Genomic DNA, 18,368 nt, shown 5'->3' on the forward strand with positions numbered 1-18,368 from the left:
CCCCCCCCGCCGTTCCACACACTTGGAAGCTCCCTCCCTTCAAAGCAGTGACACTCCTGTATAATGTGTCAATAGCATTTTCTTGATTTTTCTTGTCAGAATAAGATTCCTTAAGTACCAACTGAACTGATCTTATCAATTCATTACAAACTTGATCAGGAAAGATCAGCTAATCTTCTCACCAAGCTCCTCACCCACTCTCTGGCTGTAAGACCTCCTGAACCCTTTGGTTCCACAACTTCAGTAGCAAAGTGTGCAGCAAAAAACAAGCCAACCAACAAGTGAAGGTAAGGCTGGAGGTGGCTCAGCGGTTAAGAGCACTGACTACTCTGGCAGAGGGCCAGGTTTGGTTCCCAGCACCCACATGGTAGCTAACAACCACTCGTAACTCCAGTTCCAGGAGATCTGATGCCCTCGTCTAGCCTCCATGGAGACTACACGCACAGGTGTATTACATACATGCAGACAAAACAGTCATACACGCTGGGTGTGGTGGTTTACACCTTCAATCCCAGCCCTTGAGAGGCAGAGACAGGTGGATCTCTGAGATCGATTCAGCCTGGTCTACAAAGCAAGTTCCAGGCCAGCTGGGGCTATGGGGAGACCCTATCTCAAAAAGACCAATCAAGAAACCCCCCCAAAAAACAAAAAACGCTCACGCACATAAAATAGGTATTTAAAAAAAATTTTTGAAGGCCAGGCGTGGTGGTGCACGCAGTTAGTCCCAGCACTTGGAAGGCAGAGGCAGGTGGATCTCTGTGAGTTCGAGGCCAGCCTGATCTACGTAGTAAACTCCAGGTCAGTTGGGGCTACAGGGAGACCCTGTCTCAAAAAGACAAAAACAAATTTTTCGAACAGATAAAAGAGCCAAGTGGATGAAATGGCTGCTGCAGCCTGAGAACGAGGACAAAGCTCGAGACCTCTCCTCTGCTCCAGGCCCAGAACCTCCAGTCTACCAAAAGGCAGCTCAAACCAAGAGAGTGCCACCACTGCCAGCCTGTGACCTGACATTGTAACCTCACCTCCATCAGCTCCAACATGATCACACTCTGTTCACAGGTTGGTTAAGCTGTTACAACTCAGTTCTCAGTACCTGGTGTGGTCAGTATGAGCTACTCCTGATTATGAGATAATCGTCCCAACTCTACTTCAACAACTGACTCTGGAATAGGCAGCATCCAGCCCTGCACACCCATCAGAATGCATCACAGGAGACAGAGGGCACACACTGAACCAGCAACACTACTGGACGGAGTTCATTCTGGCTCAGAACTCGCTTTGGAGCCAGGCTGGGCGCTCCACCCTTCACCCAGCTCAAGGCAGCACAGTCTACAGGCTGCAGCAGAGCAGCTCAGACCTTTTCAGACAGGCTGGACTTGATGACCGTCAGGAGTCTGTAAATGTATGTGGGTTCAAAGGCAGTTCCTGGGCGGATGTCCCTCAGGATTTTATCCCCAAGAGCTGTAAAAGAAAGACACAGACTCTAATAACTAAAAGGACATCGTAAGGACAAGAAGCAAAGTAACCTAAACTCCCTACATCCCCTGGAGGGAGGCTAAGTGCAGCATAGGGGGACCACCTCTATTTAAAAGGACATTTCCTGTCCAACAAGCCCACATTTACCAAATGCAGCTATCTGGCTCCATGTTCCCAATGACAAGGTACCACAGGTATTCACTCTAACTCACCTTGGCGGGGCTTGGGAGGTACTGGCATATTAGTAAACTCGTTCATTAGCCGAACACTAAACAGAAAGAAAAACAAAGTGAAGCCATGCACGCTTTCAGAGTGGGCCTTGGCGCTCAGCAGAGCATGTATCAATCAATGCTGTAACACCCAGTGAATTCTTTTTATCTATACACATTTTTTGGCATATTTTAAGGCAGTGTTTTAAGTATCAAACAGTACAAGGTTTTCTACTGAATCTGAAGAACAGATAAGCAATGTTCAATTCCACTTCTAGTTAACTTCCATAAAAAGCCAGGAGCAAAGCCTTCCTTTAAGAGAATCCTGGCAAACATCTCTAGGAAACTGAGACCCTAAGGCTGAGGCCCAGCTTGGCAGGCACTTGTGTGGCCCCCAGGGGAAGCCCCCCAACCCAAGCATGTGTGTGAGTGCTTTACTTACAAACTATCTATCATGGGCGTGGATGTGCAAGGCCTTTGCACTTTTGAGTACAGAGGAATGAACTTCATCAGGTGGTACATCGGAGGGCAAGCCACCAGTGCCTGCAGCGTCTAAATGTCGGCAGTAAGGAAGCGTAAAGGAAATGAAACAGACAGCGGACTTCCTAAAGGCATGTTAATACAAGAGCACACAAAACCGAAATAAGCCCAGGATGCTAACGACTAAGATATGTAAACACAAAAAGGAATAAACCAAATAACGCCAAGGACGGCTGCCTCACAATGGGTTGTGGCCAAGAACCTCGTTCAGCCAAGATGCCCCCATCAGTTAGAACGAAGCTTCCAGTTCTAAGTGGTCACTCTGTCCTATTTAGGAGCACTCCAATGAGAACAGAATTTGCCTGATTCTGTTCTGAGTACCACTGTCTAGGAGGTAGGCAGAACAAGTGATGACCCAGTTTCTGGATCCAAAGTTCAGGCTGGCTGTCTTATGGGAGTTGCAATAAGTCAGATGCACTCAGAGAAAAGACCCCTGTGGTCACCCGGCCGGGACGGCATCCAGGAAGGATACGGCATTAATGTAGCACCAGTTCCCTTTATTGATCAGCCCTCGGGGTTGCAAGGACACTGGCTTATGTATTAGGGTTACATTCTCCAGTAACTCTGCAAGAGTGGGGATAAACGGAAGAGATTAACAGCATTCTAGTAACATTCAGATCCACACAGACACTAAGAAATTCTTTCATAACAAAAGTCACAGTACTAGAACTTCAGACAGTTCAACATCAAGGTTATTTCATGTTAACTAGTACTTTCCTCCAAACACCACATTGACTTAGCTTCCTGTGGCACGCACTAGGAAGCTCAATCACATTGGCAATAGAAGACAGAGCTGGAAGTCATGAGCTTTTTCCCTTTGAGTCTGGCAGCAGCCTCAGCAACAGCAGGGTCCCTTGGACACTAGATTCAAAGGCAGGTGAGAAGCAGGTGGTCTCCATGTCTAAAACTCTAGCAACTCACACAATTCCCGGCACTTGAGGGTGGGCGCTCAATAGCTACATAGCAGGTAAAGGCACTCCTTATGGTGACAACTGTCTCCTAATCACAGTGGTTCCTGTTTGTCTAATTCAGCCACTGCTATCTACACTGTTGCTCCTCATCCCAGTCAGAAGCAGTTTCTTACCCCCGGATCTGCCCTCTAAAATAATCTTTTCTAGTTTTAAGAAAACTAGGAATGGTAGCTCTCTAAGATAGACCACAAGAACCTCCCCACCCCAACGAAATTCTGATACTCCCTCACTATGTCGTTCTCAGATATCACACAGTCCAGGTTGACTTCAAGCTCACAGCAATCCTTCTGCTTCAGTCCTGGGATTGCAAGTTGTACCACCAGGCCCAGCTAGAATTTTCTTTCTTTTTTTTTTTGACAAGGTCTCAACTGTGTAAGCCTGCAACTCAGAGACCCATGTGCCTCTCCCTCTAGAAGGCTGGGATTAAAAAGGCATGTGCCACACCTAGCTTTAGAAATGCTTTTTAAAAACAAGCAAAGAATTAATCCCAGCACTTGGGAGGTAGAGGTAGACAAATCTATGTGAGCTGGAGGTCAGCCTGATCTACATAGCAAGTCCTAGGATGGCTGGTGGCTACAGGGAGACCCTATCTCAAAAAAAACAAAAACAAAAAACCACAAGGAAGCCAGGTCCTTGTAATCCCAGCACTTGGGAGGTAGAGGTAGAAGGATCAGGAGAAAAAGGCCAGCTCCAGCCTCCACAGCAAGTTCTAGACCAACATGGACCACACCAAGAGCCTGTCCAAAAACCGCCATGTCCCACAATGAACACCCTCCTCACACTCAGTAGCCCATGGAGGTTTAGTTTGCCTGTGACACAAAGTCTAGGTTCCATGATCAGAGCCTGAAAGCCCTGTGCCTCACAGCATCACCTACACTTTCAAACTGTGTCACAGGAAAGAAACACTCATGGGCACACAGTTATATTCATGTCCATCCAAGGCACCAAAAACCTTTTCTTAAACAGTTGTACTCACTGGTCCCAGACTGGTGTCCAAATCAGATGAGGAAATTGCTCTGCGTAGTTCAAAGGTCAGCACACATGCACTTTCCTCCCTTCCCAAGGAACCAGGGGGCATAATTTTTCACATGGCTTGTCTTTTTCAGAGCGTAAAACCGTTATAGGCTCAAGAGAAGCAGCAGGCATCCAGTTAGAGTGTGTAGAGAGGACACAAGACCTAGGACCTGAATGAGGAGCAGATGGGGTACAGAACTGAACCCCAAAAAGAAACTTGCTGACACCTCTCACTAGTGCCTGGAGATCTACCTTATGAACATTTACAACCATAGTGACTCTGTCAGAGGCAGTGTTAGCACTCACTCCATCTTACAGATGAAAACATGGAGATCATGTCCCTGAACCTGAGTCTGGGCAGCCTCTTTCCTCTCTACAGTGTACTGGGTACTACTTTAAGTCTCTTCACAGAGCTGGGCGTGGTGACGCACACCTTTAATCACAGCACTTGGGAGGCGGAGGCAGAGGCAGGCATATCTCTATGAGTTCAAGCCCAGCCTGGTCTACATAGTGAGTTCCAGGCCAGCTGGGGCTACAAGGAGACCCTGTCTCAAAAAGAAAAAAAAAAATCTTCATAGGCTGCTGATATGGACAGTGGGTAAAGGCACTCACTGTCAAGGCTGACCACCTCAGTTCTACCCCAGGACCCACATGGTGGAAGAAGAGGGCTGACTTTATAACCTGGCCTCCACCCGTGCTTGTGCCTGCGCACGCACGCACGCGCACGCGCACACACACACACACAATCTCCTTTAAGCTCTACTCCAAGGTGTTGGACACCCACTCCCCACTCAACACTGAACACCCACTCTACACTGAACACCTACCCACTCCCCACCCTACACTGAACACCCACTCTACACTGAGCACCCACTCCCACTGTACACTGAGCACCCACTCCCACTCTACACTGAACACCCACCCTACACTGAACACCCATCCTACACTGAACACCCACTCCCACTGTACACTGAGCACCCACTCCCACTCTACACTGGGTTCATCCTGGCCTTTGAGCTGTAGCTTCACAAGGCTCCAGTTTCCACTGTGTGTCACAAAACTGCTTTTATTCACTCTAGCCACCAAAATCTGTGTATGTTCAAACAAACACCAATGCCCTGACACAATGGCATCAGGTCTCAAAGCAGAGTCAGGCCCATGATCTCTGTCCCATCCAACAACCACCAATATGAAGTTCACACGTGGCTGGAAGACTTGGGTCTTCCTACCAAACTGGACAAACACCTGGTGCGCCTGCCCTGTCTGGCACAGGTGATGCAGGTGACCCTTCTCTATACTGGCTCATAGACAAGTGTTGAGAGGGACTGTCCCAGGCGGGAGTGGTACAGACTGTGGGCTCAGCTGAAGGTGGCTGGAGACAACGCACGTCTACCAGGAGGACACAAAGATTCTGGTCTTCTTTGTGTAGTAGTTCAATAGCGCGTCGTCCAGTCTTGGATCAGCAGGTGACACCACAAATGTGCACTACACTCACAGACCAGACAGTCACACAAGCCCCTCAAGCCCCTCAGGAGCCTCAGGTCTGGATGTGCCAGTGCACTGGGAAGCCTGGCCAGGGAGTGAGACAGCACCACAGGAGGGAAGGAACCAGAGAGGAGGTGGGCCAGACACGCCCAGCTTTCTGGGTGGGAGAAATACTGTCTACTTTCCTGACTGTACGTGAAGCAATGTCTTCTGGGGTTGGGGAAGGTGTGACATGAGATGTGGGTGGGATAAAATGCCACTCACACCTTCTGAGCAGAGGCACTAGTGGCAAATGGAAAAGGCCGACCAGGGATAGGCAGAGGGCTCTCGGTGAAGCTTCCCTCATGATCACTGTTCTGAGACGCTTCAGAACTATGACTGCAGTGGACTGGGGAGAAGTCTCTGGGGGTGAACATGCTTCCCATGCAAGACTGAGGGCCTGAGTTCAGATTCCTGGAATCTACATTAAATGCTGGATGTGGGAGTACTCACCTGCAATCCCAGTGTTCCTACGGAGAGATGGGAGGCTGAAACAGGAGTATCACCCTGAAGCCTGCAGGCCAGTGAGCCTGTCCTCCAACCCCACCCCTACACATGCCTTAGCACGAATGCAAAGGCACTCACACATACCACACACACAAACACACAAAGTAATTAGGACTCTGAATGCACAGCATCATTTTTAAAAAAGCACCATTTAGCTGAGTGTGGTGGCTCACACCTTTAATCCCAGCACTCGGGAGGCAGAGGCAGGCGGATCTCTGTGAGTTCAAGGCCAGTCTGGTCTCCATAGAGAATCCAGGCCAGCTGCAGCTACAGGGAGACCCTGCCTCAAAAAGACAAAAAGCACCATTTATGACAAACCTGATTTCTTCTCAGAAGGTATGAAACAATCATCATGCATCAAGGCTGCACTTGCTGCACTAACTCCTGGGAATAAGCACCTTTCACGGTGCTGAGAACCGTGGGCCAGAGACCAAGCTGCCCGAGGGTGTCTACAGACACTAGAGCCCTGCGTACCTGAGGACACATCCAACCTGAGGCCAACTGGAAAGGATTTTTTGACCTGGGAAACCACACGGTCACGTGGGTTTCTCCATCACTGTCCCTGGAGGAGCAGCAAGTAAAGACGGCTCTAGGGTTGCTGCGGGTGACAAAGCTAACCTCTTGGCACCACCTAGTGGTCTGTTCCATGACTACAGGCACACAGGCACTTGGGAAATCCAACCCCAAACTCCATACAGGCCATCAGGACAAGTACATACTGAGGCCTGTATCATCCTCTGAACTGGCCCTCTGCTACAATGTCCTTAGATGCAGGATAACTCTTCACAGACAGACTGAGAAGAATCTAGATTTTTCTTAAAGATTCTTATTCCAGAAAAATCCCTCTAGTGGTATTTCATAAAGTAAAATACAGCATCTGTTATTCAGGTGTTCTGATGACCCCAAGCCCTATTGTCTAAGAATGACTGAGAAGAGTCTCCTCCCTTAAGGCACCTAAGGAGGCCACACTGATTGCCAGTGCTGTCTACCTTGCATTAGTGCAGGACCCTCAGTACCAACTCTAGAGAGAACTCTGTGGCCACGGTGAGAGGACGTGAAGGCCCGGCCCCATCTACTGCAGCCTTCCTTGCTGTCCGCACAAGCTCTCTCCTCCCTGGGCCTCTCCCTTCCTGCTAATAAGAGTTGCTGTCTGTTCCTTTTTAATCTCACGCCTTAAACTGCGCTCCAGGCCAGGCCAAGCGATTCTTCCCGCCCCAGATAGTGCACGACACATTGCGTACAGGTCAGACTGCCATGCAGGGGATTAAACATTTGGAGATTTGAGCCATTCCACTCCAGCTTGTCAGAAATGGCCCAAAAGAAATCCCAGGCTGGCGAGACGGCTCAGTGGGTAAAGGCACTTGCCACTAAGTCTGATGACCTGAGTTCAATCTCTGGAACGCACACAGTGCAAAGAGAAATGACTCATGAATGCTGTCCCCAAATCACCTCCACACGTGCACATGCTCCTGAGTGTCCGTCCCTGCATATCCACACAATAAATAATCTAAATTCCCTAAAATCAGAACTCTGGAATATCTTGTGACTACTTACATTTCATTTCAGAAGAAATGGGAGGCTATAAAACTGATTCAGGTTGGGGCTGGAGAGATGGCTCAGTGGTTAAGAGCACTGATTGCTCTTGCAGAGGACCCAGGTTCAATTTCCAGCACCCATATGGTGGCTACGAACTGTCCTTAACTCCAGTTCCAGGGGAATCCGAAGCTCTCTTCTGACCTCCACAGCATTGCCCAACACAGGTACACTCACATACATGCAGGCAATACACTCACACACATAAAATAAAAATAATATTTTTTTAAAAAACTGGTGGCCGGGCATGTTGATGCGTGCCTTTAATCCCAGCACTTGGGAGGCAGAGGCAGGAGGATCTTTGTGAGTTCAAGGCCAGCCTGGTCTACATAGTGAGTTCCAGGACAGCTGGGGCTGCAGGGAGACCCTGTCTCAAAAAGACAGACAAAAAAACAAAAACAAACAAACCTGATTCAGGTTGAGTACCTTCTGCTTCTGGTTTTCACCTCTGATCAAACACCTCCATCGACAGCTCCTCTTGTGTAACATGCTGTGCCTTGACTCCCACCAAGGATCAGTGCAGCTCCCTAACCAGGGGACTCCACTCATTCATAGTCTAATCCACTGAGCACTACAATTATGGAAGTCTGAAGAATCAACAACAACAAAGACCTGAGAGAGAAGTCAGGGCACCTCTGACCTGCTGGGTCCTCACTACTGGCTTCCCGAACCTGGCTTCCCTTAGAGTGAAAACCAGAAGCCGACTGCTACACTCAAGCCAACTCTGGGAAGGTGGTGGCCCCCAATCCATCTTTCTCCCAAGAGTCATGAGTCGGTGGGGCTGCCGAAAACGACATTTACAGAGCGGCAAGAAATGCCAAAATGACTCAGAAAGGATACAAAATTGAAACCAGTTGTCTCTACTTTTGTAAAGGCTCAAACATTAAAAGTGGAACAGAGTCCAGCTTTCCCATGTGATCTGTTAACACAGAAAACCAAATTGCTTAATTTCCTCTCTTCGATCAGTACACTCGAAGTCCACCTAAGATGACTCAGACATGGCAATGTTGGCACTGCGAACCACACCGTGTGAGCTTAACCTATGTGACTAACACATTCTTTCTGCATCAGTTTGCTTCCTAAAACGAGGACTTGTGGTCCTACCACCACGCAAAATCTAAAACATGCAACTAGCTACCCTCACTCCAGTCCACCCTTTTGCCTCTTCCCGCTGCCCAGACAGCCTGGCTTCCTTCTCCTCACTCTAGTCATGGGAAGAATATGGGCTACCTTGGCTCCTACCCAGGGAAGACAACAAAATGACCAAAACCACCAACAGCGCAAGGTCTGACGTTGGTTCTTCACAGCAGCAGGGACACGCACTCGTGCAGTCAGCTACGGACTGTAGTTTCCTTTTGTTAGGACTGTATTTGGGCACTTGCTGGGTCTCCCTGGTTTTCTGGCACGTTTACATTCCTTTAAAGCCGATGCATGATTGTAGGATGTCAAATACAAAATACATCCTTGTGTTTTGGAACCATTCGACAGTGTAGCTTGGGATCTGACTTAAGTTCCTCAGTAAAAAACCAGAACGACTGAGTGCATTCAAAGTAGGCGTGTAGTGACAACAGGTGTGCAGACTCTGGGGCCTGTGCTCGTGGAGGAAGGCCCAGCAGACAAGCCTATACTTCCCCACTCACCTTGCTCCTGAATCTGTGTGGGTGGTCCTCCGCAGCCCATGGAAGAACAATTCAAGAATTTGCATGTCATCCGTACACAGGGACCATGCTAATCTTCTCTGTAGCATTTCAATCATGAACTTTTTTTTGGTCTTTTTGAGACAGGGTCTCCCTGTAGCCCCAGCTGTCCTGGAACTCACTATGTAGACCAGGCTGGCCTTGAACTCACAGAGATCCGCCTGCCTCTACCTCTCAAGTGCTGGGACTAAAGGTATGCGCCACCATGCCCGGCAATCATGATCTTTTAAAAAAATGTTATATGTATGGGTGTTTTACCTGAATGGATGGAAGGGCAACTATGTCATGCAATGCCCACAGAGGCCAAAAGGGGGTGTGGGATCCCCTGGAACTGGAGCTATAACAGGTAGCTGGGTATTGGGAACTGAACCTGGGTCCTCTGTACAAGCAGCCAGAGTTCTTAACCGATCCAGTCCAAGTGTGATCTTAAAAAACCATAACTTAAGTTGGGCATGGTGGCGCATGCCTTTAATCCTAGCACTCGGGAGGCAGAGGAGAGGCAGGTGGCTCCCTGTGAGTTCGAAGCCAGCCTGGTCTCCATAGCAAATTGAGGACAGCTGTGACTACAGGGAGAGCCTGTCTCAAAAAGACCAAAAACCAAAGCAAACCATGACTTAGGCATGGTGGTACTCATCTTTAATCCCAGCCCTCAAGAGCCAGGAGCAGGCAGATCTCTGTGAGACGGAAGCCAAACTGGTCCACTGGGAGTCCCTGTCTCAAGAGAATGTGCCCGATTCTGAGCACTAAGGGTACCCTCATTCTGTCAGGACCCCAAGTGCTCCTAAGGCACATTCTTCGGAACTGGTCACCTAAAGACAAGCTTTTAGTGTTGGGTATATTTGCAGGGAGCTCCTCCGTCACTCTGACTTTTAGTGTTGGGTATATTTGCAGGGAGCTCCTCCGTCACTCTGACTTTTAGTGTTGGGTATATTTGCAGGGAGCTCCTCCGTCACTCTGACTTTTAGTGTTGGGTATATTTGCAGGGAGCTCCTCCGTCACTCTGACTTTTAGTGTTGCATATATCAGGAGGGAGCTCCTCCATCTCCATCACTCTGATTGACTCCCTACTTTCACTTTAAACATAACGTGTAAATTAAAATGCAATGTTCACTTTGGGTTGAACTCACTTTTCTTCTCCTGTTGAGGAGCAAACCTCTGAATAAAACCCAGCTATTTAATCCAAAAGTCACGTAAAAGTCAGAAAGAAAACCCGTATTCAAAAGCTGCCTTTTTATATCTGAATATGGAAAGAACAGAGAGCAAGGGAGCCCCAGTGAGGACTGCCACTCCAGAGGTGCACAAAGTTAGACAGGAAAGCCAGCCACAGTGGGGCAGAACGGCTTGATCCAAAGGCAGAAATGGAAGCCTGCCAACAGCAGAAGCTCCCAACAAAGGGCTCTCTCTCCTCACCACGTTCCTCCTGCATACACTGGCAGTCTTCACTTCCTGTTGCCGCCCAGATTCACTACCACCATCGTGGCTAACAATCTACTCCAACACACCCTAAGACCTGCCCCCATCGCCTCTCGGCCTGTCTGCCAACTGTACCTGCAATCTTTATGGCTACGGGATCCTCTGAAACTGGAACAAGCCCTTCTTTGACTTCCACCTGCTTTTCAGAGGCCAGGGGAGATGGAACAGGAGGGGAACACTTAGTTTCCACATATGCCATGGGTGAGGAGGACGAAGGTTTAGAATCATGGAAGAGGCTAGCCCAGGACTTGGTGGGCTGGCTGATGGGAATGGCGCCAGACACAGAGGCTGTGCTTTCAGCAGGAGGAGACTGACTCTCGGGCTTAGCAGGGTCCGAGTCTATGTTTTCCGCCGTGTACGGCTCCACCCCATTGGCAGCTGTGTCCTCGCCCAAGGGTTCAAGTATTTTTCCATTAGCAACTGCAAGGTTCTCAGTAGTATCGGCGCCAGGGTAGGGCTGTGTCACAGCTGTCCTTAGGGGGCTGTCCTCGGGGAGGCAGGGATGCTCAAAGTCAGTCCCTTGGCAGCCCTCGGGCAGCCCCGCAGTCCTGGCATCGCCATCCAGTGCTCTGGGGAAAGAGGCATCGGGCACGGTGTCACCGATGCAGTCCACGGAGTTCTGAGGGCCGTTACAAGTCCTGGGCGGGCCTGAGGGGAGCGCATCAGCCATGAACTCTGCATCGTCCATGCCCACGCTGTTCGTGACCACCGAACTGGCGTGGCCATTGACCAGGGCTTCTGGGGAAACACTCTCATCACCGCCGTCCTTCAGGTAGCTGTAATACCCAGGGGGCCGCTTCTTCTTCTTCTTCCGTTCCCTCTGTCCAAGACCACCAGAGCCACCATCATTCTCCAGGGCCTCGGCCTCCACATTAGAGCTGCTCTCCAAAACGAGGGCAGAGCCCGGGTACTGGCGGTCAAGGGAGCTGTAGCTCACATCTTTGCCCAGGCCATCCGGGGTTTTTTTGGAAGCTGTGCAACCAAGAATAAATTCAGGCGCCTGAGGGTTCAGTGTGCTTGAAATACTGTAGCTGGGGGTTCTCGGCAGAGTGTCACTGGACTCAATTACTTCATTAACGCCAAACTCTATTCTCTGGTATTCTTGTCCTGTTTAGAAAAAAGTAGTTAGTAACTAGCCCATCAGTCAGGAACACAGCACTACAAACAGTAATCACTCTTTTTCTTTTTGGTAGTGAAACCTTACATTCTTTTCCTAATTAACAAACAACCTGCTGAAAATACTAAGTATAAAATTACATCTAATTGGGGGATATGAAGAGTAGAAGCCTAGCCTTAGTTCAGTTCTCCGGGTAACTAATGACTTTCAGAGTCAAAGGGTAGAAATGAAAATAAATTTGTAATAAGAAAAAAGGGGCCGGGCACGTGATCCCAGCACTTGAGGTGTGGAGGCAGGAGGATTTAGGAATTCAAGATCACTCTAGGCTACTTACATGGCAGGCTATGCTACATGAGACTTTATTTTTCTCCCAATAAATAAGTGAATGAATAAATGTTATATTTTGCCTGTTAAAAAACACTATTCAGGGGGCTGGAGAGATGGCTCAGAGGTTAAGAGCACTGACTGCTCTTACAGAAGACCTGGGTTTGATTCTCAGCACCCACATGGCGGCTAACAACCATCCGTAACTCCAGTTCCAGGGGATCCGACACCTTCTTCTGACCGCCTCGGACACTGCACCACACGGGTGCACTTACATACACACAGTAATACACTCATACACATAAAATAAAAAATATTTTAAAAATTAAAAAAACAAGGCACTATTCGGGTTGAAAGGAACAGCCCAGTGACAGAGAACATACTTAGGCTCTGTCACCGTTTCACATAAACACACACAAACATGCTGGCTCACACCTGCAAACTATCAGGAAAGAAGACAGGAGAAGTCCAGGTTCCAGGCTGGGCTACACAGTGAGACCATGTCTCAAATAACAACAAAAACGAAAAGGAAAAGCCTCTCAGGAGGTGGACTTCCTCCCAGCTTGCTTCTAGGTCAAGCTGAGTGTGAACTCCAGGAAGCAGTTCGAACAGCCCAGTCATGATGACTAAGGACCTGGAACACTGCTACATCAGCTTTTAGACATCCAGAACCACAAGCTGCACCATCCTAGAGGAAAGACAGCTCCAGAGCCTCCCCCAGGGCTCCTCTCTTGGCTCTCTTGGCCTTTTCCAAACACCTTAACTAAGGTCTGGAAATGGCTCTTGAACGAACAGTGTGACTAACCAGTAAAGGAATTCATGCTCGCTTAGCTCTGCAAATGAAGCCACTTCCCAAAATACTAAAACAAAGTTAGAATTGTGAACTTTTGGGGGAGAAGAGGGAGAATTCTGAGACAAGGAGGCACTATATAACACAGACTGACCTCCAACTGTGGCAATGCTCCGGCCTCTTCCAGAGCTGAGACTGCACAGGTGCACCACCACACCTGGCCAGGACCTGAACTTCGGACCCTCATACTAGAAACCTCCAATATGTACACTTCCCAGTTAAGCAAGGCCTACATCTACATATCCCATGCATGCCAAAATGTGCATGTTTTTCTTGGCTCATCTCTCTGAAAGGTTATTAGAATCAAGTGTCTGTCGGCAGACATGGAGCATTATGTCATTTCGTATTTGAGAAAAGGTTAAACATTTGAAATTAACAAAAAGATGCATGCCTTCCAGCCTAGTATAAAGGGGCAATATTTTCAAGTCCTACATTTCAAGGAAATAATCATAATGCTCTAACATCAGTATGTTAGGGCAGAGAACACATTTTACCTTGGAAGGGCACTTAAGTCTTTACATGGGAAGGAAAGTAAAGTGCTGGCCCAATGACAGGCCAGTCATATGCCAAATGGCACGAGGAAGATGCAGCCCCAACACAAGGTCTCCTGAGCTGCTTGGTGTTCACTGTGACCACAGCTGGGCAGGGCAGGCACAATCCACACCTAAACAGTGACTGTGACTATACCAGTTTACATTTGCCACAGCTGGGCATTCGACAGCCGTTTCCTCACTTTGAACTGGTTTGTTGGCACACACGGGTACAGAGCCCACTGTGCTTCCCAGCCTATCTACTCTGATGCTGAGGCTACAATCCCGCAAGCACTGGAACGAGTGTGCTAGTGGGAAGGCTCCCCGGTGAGACATGTCGTGAAACTGCATTCAGAATTGCGCTGTACTGTGCTGTGTCATGCAGTTCAAACAGGACTGATTATTCCCAGCAGACAGAGCTTTCCGTGCCTCAAATCTCAATCTTATCGGTGCATAAAACATTTTAGGATGTTATGTGGCATCAACAGAACCACTTCAAAATGTCACAGCCATTGCTAAGAGGTGCCCAAGGCGGCAGCTGATGTCAGCAACAACCACAGGCAGAGTCCTAGCCAGGAGCGTCTCTTACTGAGGAAGCTCATGACGGCACCCGTGCCCTCAGCACAGCTCAGATGGAGGCCTATCTAATAGGTGGGAGAGAGGACAGGCCTGCAAATGTGGCTCTAAAGGGCCGGGGCAAACTCGGTGCTGAGGCTGCACAGGCAGGTTTGCTGGGGAAGGAGACAGAGCTCAAGTTAAAAAAAAACAAAAACAGACACCCTAAGGCAACATTTCTGAAAGTGTGTTCCATGAAGTATACATACAACCAGACCAAGGTGCGGGGCAGGGGGCAGGGACCTCCCAGGCAGTGAAGGCAAAGTTCCTGTACTCAGGGGGTTCACATTTACTAAGCAGACGAACACAGCAACTGAGGATGGCAGTGCAAAGATGGGGAAGGGGGACTGAGGACGTGATGTGACTCGGTGCTGGGTAATTGGCAAGTGCGCACAAGGCCTTGGGTTCAGTCCCCAGCACCGCAACAAACACAGTGGAAGGCGAGAGACTGTAACCAAAAGCTTCGTAGAACACTCTTCCCAGACACAGAAAGCAGATCAATTTCCCCAGAAGCTACACAGAACTAACCAGATGGAACAGCAAGAACAGACGCCGTCAAGCTTCACCAACTGCCTAGAAAAGGGGGTGGTGTTCAGTGCAGTCCTGACAGGTGCCCAGCAGGCCGCCTGCCACAGCTGCCTACACAGAGGCAGAGGCAGAAGCATTCAGTCATTCAGCCAAAAACACTGAGGAGTCCCAACATTTTAAGTAGACGCTGCACATGACAGGCATCGTGGCCCCTCCCTCCTGAAGCTGGGCAGTCTAGAGAGGCGACAGAGTCATTACCAGGCAGTTAGCTGCCATGTGGATGCTGGGAACCAAATATGGGTCCTCTGCAAGAGCATCCAGCGCTCTTAGCCACTGAGCCATCTCTCCAGTCCTTCTAACCTATTACTGAATTACCCTTTCCCATAAGGTCTCCTTTATTACACGTTATTATAGACCGGTAAGATTTGTATGAGTCACTTTCTGAGATGGTGCTGTGGATAATGAATAGGTTGGTCTTTTTAAGTTTATATATAAAATCCTTATCACACAAACCTACACAATTCTAATTAACTCCTCATCACACAGACCTACACAGATCTGGCTATCCTAACTAAACATGGAAATTCAATCCCTGGCTCTTCAAGAAAATGATTTTTCTTTCAGGTTCCTGGAGGCTCCGAAAAGCCTTACAATGGCTCTGACTGGAATGATCTGGTGAGTCTGGGCCTGCAACAACTGCACAGGCACGGCATCGACAGTCCTCAGCAACAATAAGCATGGCTGCCCAGGAAGCAGCATGCTCAGTCACCCCTCAGGCTCACAGTGAAGACAGAACAGAGGCAGACCAGGAAGCGGGGCAGGTGCAAAGTCTGTGACTGACAGCAGGAAGAACTCTGGAGTGGCCTTAGCAGGACAGACCATGCAGAGCCAGCCCTGGACCAGAGGCTCGAGTCTACAGCTACAGTGGTGACAAACCCCCAACACTGAGACCTGCAGAGGAAAAGAGACTGGAGTGCCCCGCTCCAGGACTGAACCTTCTGTGTCCAGCACTCTGGGATACAGCACAAACTTTAAAGCACATCTTGCCTCATGGTGACAGTTCACACAAGAACTACAAGCTGTAAGGAAATTTGGATTGGAGCCGGGCCTATCACCCCAGCTATTAGCAAGGCTGAGGCAGGACTGATAGTTCAAGTTCTCTGGGGCTACAGAGGAAATGGTGGTTCAAAGGCATGAAACTGGTCTGGGAGATAGCTCAGCAAGTAAAGGTGCTTGCGAACAAGCCTGAGAATCCATGTAAGAGTGGAAGGGGAGAAGCTACTCCATGATGTTGATCTCTGACCCCCACATACCATGGCACACATGCACCACCACCCCCCAATCACACACATCCAATAAACAGATTTAAATGTAAAATTTAAAGACGTGTATGAATTAGGGAAGACGTATCCACAGGCGCATGCCCACCTAGCACACATGCCCGCTGCTGGGAAGTGATGCAGAAGCTTACCATCAGGCAGTTCATCTTCCACGGGTGTGCTGTACAGAGCTGTCCCGCTGTAGGGAGGGAGCTGCATGAGAAATAGGAAAACAAAGTTTAATTCAACAGACTGTTATAACATGCTTTTTTTAAAAAAAAAAAATTTAGGCCAGTCAGATAGCTCAGTGGTAGAGATGTGTACTGCCCAGTCTGAAGACCTGAATTTGATACCCAGGACCCACAAGATGGAAGGAGAGAACCAAGTCTCACAAGTTGCCCTCTGACATCCAGGTGAGTGAGTGCTGTAGCACATACACACATAAGCGCTCCTTTACCAGCAATGCTATGCCAGTATTCAGGAGGCTGAAGCAGGAGGATTGCTGTGAGTTTGAGGCTGACATGAGCTACACAGCTACCTGCCAGTCTTTGCCGCATAGCGAGACTATCTCTTTAAAATATATATATTCATATATATGTTCATATACATAATATATATGAAATTAATAAGAACATTTACTTTGATTATTGGTCTGACAAAACAGGAATTGTAGAATGACTAAAGACTAGGATGAGTTCCAGCACAGCAAAGCATGTTCACGTTTGCTCTCCAGGTATGTGGCACCTTTCATCCAATATACCACCTTTTTCTTTGTGGTAAGCAGCTACAAGAAGCAGTCGAAGTTCTAATCAAGGAGCTATTTGTAAGAATACAGAAGGTACCAGTTCTGGTGGCTCATACCTGGAATCCTAGCACTCAAGAGGCAGAGACAGAACAATCATCATGAGTTCAAGACCAGCCTGAGGGACATAGTAAGTTTTAGGTCAGCTAGGCTACATAATCCCAGCACTCAGGAGGCAGAGGCAAGGCAGATCTCTGTGAGTTCAAGGCCAGCCTGGTCTACATAGTGAGTTCCTGGTCAGCTGGGGCTACAGGGAGACCCTGTCTCAAAAAGACCAAAAAATAAAATAAAATAAATAAATAAATAATAAAAGAGTTAAAATCAAAGCAAAAATCTAATTGCCCACACAGGTAGATGAGCAATGTAAAAATCTGGATGTGGTGGATACGAAGTCAGATCAACAATGTCAGTCTTCTGCAGAGAAGCCCGAGGCCCTGGAAGGTAATGCTCCACTTCCTCCAGGTGCTTCAGTGCTGTGCTCCTGTCCAAAGGCCCGTCAGGAACCAGAAATCCCCCCTCTGGAAATCCCATTAAGACACCCAACTAATGGGGCTGGAGAGATGGCTCAGTGGTAAAGAGCACTCAGTGCTCTTGCAGAGGACCTGGGTTCCGTTTCCCAGTGCCCATGTCAGGCAGGCAACAAATACCTGTAACTCTAGCATGAGGGGATCCAATGCTTCTGGTCTCCTTGGGAACCTGCACCCATGCATGCACCCACATGCAGATATACACACATACACATAATTTTAAATAAGAAAAGTAAATTTTTTTTTCAATTTTATGTGTATGCATGTGTTGCCTTCCATGTAGGTCAGTGCACCCATGGTGCAATGCCCACGGAAGTCCGAAGAGGTTGTCAGATCCCCTGGGACTAGAGTTATGGACAGTTAGCTGCCATGTGGGTGCTGGGATTCGAACCCCGGTCTTCTGCAAGAACAACCAGTGTTCTTAACTGCTGAGCCATCTCTCCAGCCCCAAAAGTAAATATTTTTAATAAAAAAGACACCCAACTAAGAAAGGTCTTTCATCTTCCTCAAGATCCCCCTGCATACACAAACACATACCAGCACATGCCTAAGCCTGTGTGCATCATAGATTACTCAGCACTGCATAAATATAGTGCAGTAAAAAAAAAATGGCACCCGGCGTGGTGGTGCACGCCTTTAATCCCAGCACTCGGGAGGCAGAGGCAGGCAGATCGCTGTGAGTTCAAGGCCAGCCTGGTCTACGTAGTGAGTTCTAGGACAGCTGGGGCTACAGGGAGACCCTGTCTCAAAAA

The 18,368-nt window shown here is 48.5% G+C and overlaps 1 protein-coding gene and 1 pseudogene across 1 annotated transcript in view; both read right to left on the reverse strand.

Annotated features, from left to right (window-relative positions):
* The window catches only part of Usp10 (ubiquitin specific peptidase 10), a 60,417-nt gene that overhangs the window by 14,994 nt on the left and 27,055 nt on the right, over positions 1 to 18,368 (reverse strand). Inside the window, exons 4-9 of the mRNA XM_017796864.2 lie at positions 16,440 to 16,500; positions 11,080 to 12,111; positions 2,698 to 2,789; positions 2,128 to 2,237; positions 1,689 to 1,744; positions 1,358 to 1,461 (exon numbers count right to left, since the gene is read on the reverse strand). Coding sequence (XP_017652353.2) covers positions 1,358 to 1,461; positions 1,689 to 1,744; positions 2,128 to 2,237; positions 2,698 to 2,789; positions 11,080 to 12,111; positions 16,440 to 16,500 — 1,455 coding nt within the window. The remainder of the gene's footprint in view (positions 1 to 1,357; positions 1,462 to 1,688; positions 1,745 to 2,127; positions 2,238 to 2,697; positions 2,790 to 11,079; positions 12,112 to 16,439; positions 16,501 to 18,368) is intronic.
* On the reverse strand, positions 9,517 to 9,617 carry LOC115069427 (annotated as a pseudogene).

Source organism: Nannospalax galili, unplaced genomic scaffold (genome assembly GCF_000622305.1).
Source record: "Nannospalax galili isolate Female #2095 unplaced genomic scaffold, S.galili_v1.0 scaffold933, whole genome shotgun sequence".
In the NCBI taxonomy this organism is placed as follows: Eukaryota; Metazoa; Chordata; class Mammalia; order Rodentia; family Spalacidae; genus Nannospalax; species Nannospalax galili.